The 10009-nt window shown below is 24.2% G+C and overlaps 1 protein-coding gene across 1 annotated transcript; it reads left to right on the plus strand.

Annotated features, from left to right (window-relative positions):
* The first annotated feature begins 6487 nt into the window (after positions 1–6487).
* LOC109788271 (protein RGF1 INDUCIBLE TRANSCRIPTION FACTOR 1) lies at positions 6488–8478 on the plus strand. Its single transcript, XM_083075007.1, has 4 exons — positions 6488–6719; positions 6908–7105; positions 7461–7676; positions 8161–8478. The coding sequence occupies exons 1-4, from the start codon at positions 6717–6719 to the stop codon at positions 8365–8367; spliced, it is 624 nt and encodes a 207-aa protein (XP_082931133.1). The 5' UTR covers positions 6488–6716; the 3' UTR covers positions 8368–8478.
* Positions 8479–10009: the final 1531 nt, after the last annotated feature.

Below are 10009 nucleotides of genomic sequence, written 5' to 3' on the forward strand. Positions count from 1 at the left end.
TAACTTTATATTAAATGTGTATTTTGTAAATCCAACCGTTAAATTGAAAGTTCATATCACTTTATAAGTGTATATCAAATTTTGTTAAAATTGAACAACAACTGGAAGGTAATCAAATTGTTTATATTTTAGTGTATTTTGAAATGAATATATTACATCAATTTTGTTTTATAAAAATGAAGTATCAAATCATCTTGGGTTAGTATAAAGTTTTGTATATATAATCTATGATAATTATGAACTTTCAATCTAACAGTTGGATTTACCAAATTCACATTTAATATAAAGTTATTGAGCGGTGTAATACTTAGTAAAAGTCACATTTAATATATATATATATATATATATATATATATATATATATATATATATATATATATGAGGGGGTTTATAATTACATCAGTGTAAATTTTACTAAGTGTTACACCACTCAATAACTTTATATTAAATGTGAATTTTGTAAATTTAACCGTTAAATTGAAAATCTTTTACTGTTATATCATATATACAAAATGTTATATTAATCGAAGATGATTTCTTATAAAAACAAAATTAAATCTGTCGAAAAATTTATATTTTCGATGAGAAAATTTTTGTAGGAAAAGCTATATTATTGATGGAATATTTCAGAAAAATTTATATTTGTCGAAAATGTAAGAACTGGTTTTAAATTTGATTTGAAAATATTATGATATAATTAGATAAGATTTTAAGTTAGTATTTTATTAATGGTTGATAATTAAAAATAAAACAAGGATAAATACATTTTTTGAATTTTATATGTTTGATTTAAGATAACTTACAAAATAACTTTTGATAAAGTTATTCCGCTCAATAACTCATCGTGTGTGTTGAATTTCATCGATCCAATTAACTTTTAATTTAAAAATTATTAAATTTTACTAATAATTAATATAAAAAATTAATTAGTTTTGGAATAAATTATTTTCTAATTAACAATATAATTGAAACATTAATTATTTTAAATTATTTAACTAAAATCTTATTGACAATTTACTATATGATCTTAATATTTTTGTATAACTAATATCTGGTTTTAAATTTGATATGAGAATATTATATATAATTAGATAAGATTTTAAGTTAGAATTTTATTAATAGTTGATTATTAGAAAATAAAATAAGGATAAATACATTTTTTTTAAATTTTATATGTTTGATTTAAGGTAAATAAATATATTAAATTAATTAATAATTTATTTAAAATATTAAAATTTAATTTATAAGTATGTAATAAATAAATATTTATAATTTTATAAATTATATTGTCATTATAAATTAAAAAATTTAAATAATTTAAATTATAATTTTAAATCGAAATAAGTAGATGTTAATTATAAAGCAAGTACATATAAATAAAGAATAACTAAATATATTATTATTATTATTATTATTATTATTATTTGTAATATAAAATTATTATATATTATTATTATAGTACAAATATGAGATTGTATATTTGAGGATGACTTAAATGAATTAATTTGTACAAGTTATACTGACAACATATATATACATTTCGGTAGCTTACTCATCAGAACTTCACAGTTAAGCGTGCTTGACCTGGAGTAGTACAGGGATGAGTGACCTTCTGGGAAGTCTCCCAGAAATTGCACAAGTAAGGATAAAACATGCTAAACAGTGAAATATCGTGAAATAAAATCCTTAAAAGGCCAAATATGAGGATTGTTACATTAATAAATTTATTAAAATAAAAAAAATTATAATTTCTGACGGGTAAAAAAAGGGTTGTAATATTAATTTAGAGGCAGTTGGTGCGACAGTTGATGAAAGGGTCGCAATGTTAATATAGAGGCATTTGGTGCGACAGTTGATGAAACGGTCGCAATTCTAATTTTGCGACGGTTTGTGCAACGGTTCTGATAACCGTCGCAAAATTTCCTGGTGACGGACGATTCTGCGACGGTTCCCAAACCGTCGCAATGTTGTCTTTGCGGCAGTTCTAACCGTCGCAATGTAGGCCATATAACCGTCGCAAAATCGTCATTTTCTTGTAGTGAATCCATTATTCCCTAGGTACGCAATCAAGACAAATTTGGATCAACAACATGAAACATCCATGCGAGGAAATGTTTACAATAACTAGGCAGAAGAACATGTCCACTAGAGCCAACAATGGATGGAAAATCGACAGAACGTTGTAGTAGAGCAATCTGTTAATGATCAGTTATCCCATATAGATGAATATATGACATGATATAGATAAAATACAATTCTTTATTTTTTTGTACCCCAACAATTACAAGATCCACGAGTTGTAGAGAACATTGATGTTGGCCAAATGTCACAAGAGCTATTAGAAATGCCAACACAACAAGAGTATCCACAACAAATGCAACTCCAAATCACAGCCCCATTACTGATGATATGCAAAATAATGATTGGGAACCACAATGTAAATCATTTGTTGTAATTCCACCACCATAACAACATTTTGATCACTGTCATGACAATTACCAACACTCTTTCATATCAACCACAAAAGAATATGTTAATAATCTATTTGGTGCAAATGTCGACTTGCCACAGTCAGTTACAATATATTTGCAAAGTATGTATCCTAACAACATTCTATTTTTTAACCAACATGAATCTTATAATTAACAATAGGAAAATACTTCTTCTGCTTATATCGATGATTGTCATGAACCTGTGTTACAAGATCAACAAATTGTTGATGAAGAAAACATCCATACAAAATATCCAAGACAAACTTGTCCTCGTCGAAATCCTCCGTGAAACAGAAAACCGTCACCTTGTGGAACTGGTGGTCATTGATATTTTTTTAATTATTTTTTGTATTATACTTTTTAATATAATTTATACATGAATAATTTAGAAATAAAAACAAAAGTCAATGAAAATTAATGACCTAAATGTTTAAAGAGTTAGTAAAAAAAATACAATATATTTAGAATCACTTTGAATATTTTTTTAGAACTAATTCAACACGTGAAATGGATACTATTGTATTCACTAAAATAAAATAAAATATGAGTATGAATAATTATTTTACCAAAAAAATTTCATACACACTAATAAAATTACACAAAAATTAACTTTTATAATAATCATAAAAAATTTATCTAAATAAAAAAAATATTTATTTTTAATATTTTTTAAAATATATTATGTATTTAAATAGTTTAATTAACATAATAATATATTTTATTTTCATTTATATTTTCATATTTTAAAAAATATATTTATTATAAAAAATATATTTTATAAATTAAAAGTAAAAAAAAATAATTAAAAAATTACAACTACTTTGTCTTGATGTAGAATATATATCTATTTCTCTCACTTAATTAAAATAATAATAATAATATAAAATAATATATTATATTATGATATATAAATAATTTTATTAAAATAAATATAAAAATATGATTTTAATATAAAATATTTTATAAAATTAATCTTCTAATTTTATAATAAAATATATATATATATATATATATAGTTAATTAATTACGAAAAATGAATAACGTTACATAAAAAGTAAATCAGAAAAATCTCCACATAAGCCATACAATAATTTATAACATTCCATAAACCTGATTTCCTCTAATAATGAACAATATAATCAGATTCACAGCCCACAAAAATATGTCATTGATTTTTTATATTTACTTCACAAAAACAGTAACAAGAACAGCATTGAACGACCATAGTTTGCGGCCCCAGAATAGTGGATGTGCGTTTTATCACGAAATGGAAACATATTGCCTTACCAAAGAGAAATTATTTGTGGTTGCCGCTTGACTAATTTATTAACATTTTTATTGAAAAACTGAACTTTGATGAAAATTGACAACAGATAACCAACGTTTCAGCTTGTACAAGTAGCGACAAAACTTCAAGATGGTAAGCTAACACGTCATCGATTCAAATATAATATTCATAACCAACACAAGTTGGATTAGAACTAGGTTATGAGAAGTCAAAAGTATTCAAATTTTACAGAAAAATCATTAACTAAACAAAAATAGTATGTCCCAATTTAGTTTATTGAATAAGAAGGCAAACTAAACAAGCATAGGTGAAATTTTAAAAATTATATTTTGTTATATGAAAAATGTTAAGGACATATTCATTTACAAAATCTTTATGATACATTATTGTTTTTTAATACATTAAATCTTATAGAATTATATTATTTTTTAAACGTCACCTGATTTGTTTTATTTTATCTCACATTTTATTTTTTTATGAAATTTATTCTATTTAAATTTTAAATTTTGATGCACTATATCAAATTAATATACATAGAATGCATCAAAAAAAATAATTACTATACATATATGTATTAATTGAAATCATTTATATTTATTGATGAAAAATTATTTATATTCAAAATTTTTCTTAATTTCAAAAATAATATCATTTTAGTTTATTCTCACATAGTCCCACCCTCTCATATTACTTGCTTTTAAAGTAATAAATATCTTAAGAAAATTATTAATTACAAAAAACCTACAACAAAAGATTTTCTTTAAATAAAATGTGCTTAATAAAAGAGTAACAAATAATTATTTTCTATTTAAGTTTTTATCGTATTTTTTAAAGTGAAATTTTTTTTGAAAAATAAAACTATAATAACCATAGTAATAAAATATAATATTCATTTTTTAAAGGCATTTATAATATTTTTTTTAAGTATGTAATTTCTTTATTATTTAACAATGATTATATTTTGTCTTTTTAATGATTTTATTTATATTTATGTTTTTAATCTTTACATAAATACTAAATTTAAAAATAGATTTAGAAATAATTATCTCAAAAGTAGTATATTTTAAATCCACAAGTAAATCAAGCTGACTTTTTAATTCGAATTATCCTTTTTAAAAGTCTAATCTAATTGATTAGTTCATTTTACATTAAAAGTATCTTCAAAATAGATTTATAAATTTAAATAATTTATTTAAAAAATTATATTATAATAATAACATTAAATATATTCGTAGACTTAATTTTAAATAATTCTATAAATCTATTTTTAAATATGAGTGTAAGTCTTTTCATAATTTAAGTGAAAAAAATTATTTATTATATTATTATTAAAATTTATAATTTAAAATAAAAATAAAAATATTAATATAAGAGGGACAACCCGTTCATATATATGTACATTAACGTACATTTATGTACAAGTTGTAACAAAAGAAGATAATTTTATTTAAAAGAGACTTTCTAAATACTTCTTATATTTCATTTGAATTGTTCTAAATAAAATTCATGAAGATGAAGAAAAAGAATAGACAAAAATATAACTGCTAAAGTTTTTATTTTCAATTTCTTGATTTTTTTATGAATATGAAATATAAAATGTTTAAGTGGAGTGAAAATGTCAAAATATATTGATGATATGATTCTTTGTATTACAAAATTATTTATTTAATCATATTTTGAATAATGTATTATATACATTATTTTTCTATATCATATAAATAAATAGATTGATCTATAAATATAATAATCTTTTAAATAAATAAACTTTATTAAAAATTTAAATTTAATATTTTTATTAATTGGATCAAATCAGGTCAAATTATAAATTGTTATTTAAAGCTTAACCTATTCTTATCTTACCAATGAATAAATTAATAATTTTTCAAAAATGTAAGAATGCGAAATCAATATACAACAATAAATATGAAAAAACTGTTTTAAAAATAATATTTTCAAATATTCAAAAATTTTAAACAATTAAATATCACTGATTTTTTTTTTTACCATTTTTTTATCATATTATATCAATTATTATATATATTTTTTATTTTTTAATGTCATCTCATATAACATTAATAGAAAAACATATTTTGTATCTCTCAATTTTTAAATTAGAAAAATAAAAAAAATAATTGTAGTAGGTAATTACAAATAATTATTCAAAGAATATGAATTCTAATGTGAATAATATTTTTTTTTATATTTTAATATTTTTCTAGCAATAAAACATAAAATAATTAATACAAAATAAAGAGCAAAACAATTATTAAAGGTAGTATTCATTTAATATATAATATAAATTTAGATATCAATAAACTATTAATTTAACGGGAGTTAAACTTGATATATTTATGTGAAGTTTCATTGTATTTCATTAAAAATGATTAATTAAACTTTTAAATAGTGATAAATAATTACTATTATAAATAAATATTTCATAAAAATAATTTAATAAAAAAATAGTATATATATATATATATCATTTAAATGATAAAAAAATTATATATATTTTAAAAAAAAGAAAATAATGAATTTTTTTCCTTATAGGAGAAGATGGAAAATGAAAGGAAATAAAAAGGAAAGAAGGAGGTGGATTCCTTACACACAACGCATCTGTTGGTTCGGAGCTAGGTTTGGTTTGGTCGTGTGAGACGACTTTGTTGTGCGGATAAGAACGACTTCTCCTCTCTTTCACTCTCTCATACTTTCTCTCTCTAAGAGACAAGCCCTTCTACTTCTACCGCCTCCAAGTCCTACAAGAACCCATTCCCTCCCACACCCTCCCAAAATCCCACTCTCTCTTCTTCCCAAACACACTCTCCTCTTTTTCCATCCTCCCACTTTCTCACCATCTCTCTCCAGTTACTGCCTTCAAGCTGGCGTTCGAAAACCAAGGCACCACTGTCCGCGAAATCAAGCCCAAGAACCGGAGAATCATGGTAAGTATCATCATCTAATCTCCTTTTATCACTTTTACTTCTTCTTTCATTCATCTTACTTTTACGATGTGGGCTCTGCTTTTATATATATATATATATAATTTAATTCTTGCGCTGAAAATGTAATTAATTATGTGGTGATTCCTGTTTCTGGGTCTGACTAAGATTCTTGTGCATGTTTCGAAAAGGGTGCTGGAAGCCCTGATGATGAGGACAACAGGTGGCCACCGTGGTTGAAACCTCTGCTCAAAGAGAGCTTCTTCGTTCAATGCAAGTTGCACGCTGATTCACACAAGAGCGAGTGCAATATGTACTGTTTGGATTGTATGAACGGTGCTTTATGCTCTCTCTGTCTCGCTTACCACAAAGATCACCGTGCTATTCAGGTTCTATGAGTTCCTCAACTTTTTCTGACACATTCTGATCTTCTTGTCAAAAACCATCACTTTTCCTTTTGTGGCCTTGTTGGGTTTCTTCTTTTTCTGGAACTTAGTTAAAAAGTCCCATCTTTTCCCCTTCTCTGCCGAGATTTGAACTCTCATTAATTGGGTTCTGTTTTCATCTTTCCATGTGACCAGTTAAGCCTTTTGGGTGATAAATTAATTAAATTTCATGATCCTGCATTTAACAAGTGGTGAGATGAGTTAAGGTCACCACAAAACGAAAAGGTGTTGGCTTTTCAATGTAACAAATGGCCATTACCATTCCTTTCTAATGTTTTTTATTTTTTATCTTTTACAGATAAGGAGATCCTCGTACCACGATGTGATTAGGGTGAACGAGATTCAGAAGGTGTTGGACATAACCGGAGTCCAAACCTACATTATCAACAGTGCAAGGGTTGTTTTCTTGAATGAGAGGCCTCAGCCAAGGCCTGGTAAAGGTGTCACCAACACTTGTGAAGTCTGCGAGCGTAGCCTTCTTGATTCCTACCGATTCTGTTCTCTTGGTTGCAAGGTAAATTATTTACCCCACACAATGTGGTCATTGCTTAACCTTAAATGCATTTTGAAAATGAAAAAAAAAAAAAAAACCTTAAAAATGGGTCTTCATGTTCAATTTTACCATCTCCTTTATTAGTAAAAAAAAATAAAATTGATGTCATTGTTTTTCATTAAAAATCATCACATTGATTTATAATAATACATTTTTCTATAATTATTTTTTTTACTTGATTAAGGAAGTTTTTTTTTTAATTTGTTTTATTTCCAAGCTAGCATTTAAATGAGTTGACTTTTTCATTTATACCCATGAATGTTAGTATGGGTTTTCATTTTTCAAAACAATTCATTGCTTTACCCAATATTTGTATTTTTTTTAGATTGCAACATTGGTCATTTGTTATTCGTTGAATTCAATTACGACTTGTCAATCTTTGATTCTTTATTTGAATTGTATTTTTGTTTAATTAAATATTAATCAATGCAACAATGAATTGTAGATTGTTGGAACTTCAAGGAACTTCGAGAAGAAGAAAAAGTCAGCAGGAATGGGATCAGATTCAGAGGATTCATACAGCAGCAACAACAAGGTGCAGAGCTTCACACCTTCCACACCGCCATCAACTTTGGTTAATTACAGAACGGCCAAGAGAAGAAAGGGAATACCACACCGAGCCCCAATGGGAGGACTAGTCATAGAATACTAGACAGATAATAACTTTAGGTTATTGCTATAATGCCGTTCATATATTTACCAAAAAAATGTAACTTTCTCTGCAGTTTCACCCGTTCCAATACTCGAGCTTTTTGCTGAAAAAGGCCGGTGCTGGAAGTGTTCCCTTCTCTGTTCCTTCCTTGTTAATAGCGTTTGTCTATATAAGAAAAATCCAATATAAGTGGAAAAGGTTGAGAAAGTAGAAAAAAGTAAGACATCTGTGAAATAGTTTGAGAAAAAGAATGATGTAGCAAAATAAGCAAAGTTCCTTTCAACCAAAGTACAAGACGATGAGGAACATTATAGGTTTGGTTTCTAGAGTAATTATACGTAAGTTTTGGGGTTGGGTGTAAATAGTGGCTTGGTAAACAGGTGGTGGGGAAGAAGACAATGACAATGTACTATTTACAAATAGGGGACTGTCTATATATGGAATGTTGAAATAAATAATAATAGATGTTTTTAAATCTTCTGTCTACGTTCAGTGCATACATTAATTTAATGAGTACTACTAGTTCATTGAATTCTCTTTTTTTTTTCCTGGTGTATAATGAGATTAAACTCAAACTATTGACTTTATTAGCTTAGTTCATTAAAATTGTTTAAATTATAAAAATGCTGGATAGGTATCTTATACTTACACATTGTAGAGGTAATTTATTTAATAAAAATTATGTATTTGATTTTTGTAATATGTTAAAAAATTATTAATAACAATTATTTTACCTAAACTGAGATTACTATGTGACTAAGTGGATTGTAAATATACGTGGGTAAAAGAAAATTATTGAATGATGATAGTTTTACATTTTGATATCCTTTACATAACGATAATATAAATTTGGAAATTAAAAATTTAAACTTTAAAATTATAAAATTAAAATTCAAAAAAGTTAATATCTACTAATTTTAAAAATATTTAAATATATTTTTTCTCTTAAATTGAAAATTTATTTTCATAATTCATATAATGTAGAAAAAGTATACATAAAAAAGTATAATGTAAAAAAAAATTTATTTTAATCTCTATTTTAATGTCATTAATAATTTTGTTAAATAAAATTTCTTTATTATTAATAAAAATATTATATTAAACTTAATTAATATTACATATTTAACTCGCCATGTCCATATTAGTTATGCTACATAGTCTTTATAGATCAAAATAAAATTTTTAAATTACAAAACTAAAATAAAATCAAATTTAAATATGAGGAATAACTTCATTTTAAGTATGAATTAAAAATGAAATTAAAAATATATTAATAAAATAAAATTATCATATATGATAAGTATGTAAATATAGTAATAATTATTTAAAAAATTATATTAAGTTTAATTCTTAATTAATTATCAATATTATATACTGACAATATATATATATAAATATATATATATATATTATGAATTTATAAAAAATAAAAAAATTTATAATTTTAAAATAATCATTATAAAACTTACCAGATTTATTATTTATGATAATTATGATTCACCATATAAAATTATTTTATTAAATGTATGATTATTAAACTCATTTATTATAATTATACTCGATAAATAAACTGATTTCACTTAATATGACAAATTAATTTAGAGTATTGTTCACGTATTGTATGCAATTATATCCTCTGTTG

Source organism: Cajanus cajan, chromosome 5, assembly GCF_000230855.2.
Source record: "Cajanus cajan strain Asha chromosome 5, NIPB_CcT2T_4, whole genome shotgun sequence".
In the NCBI taxonomy this organism is placed as follows: Eukaryota; Viridiplantae; Streptophyta; class Magnoliopsida; order Fabales; family Fabaceae; genus Cajanus; species Cajanus cajan.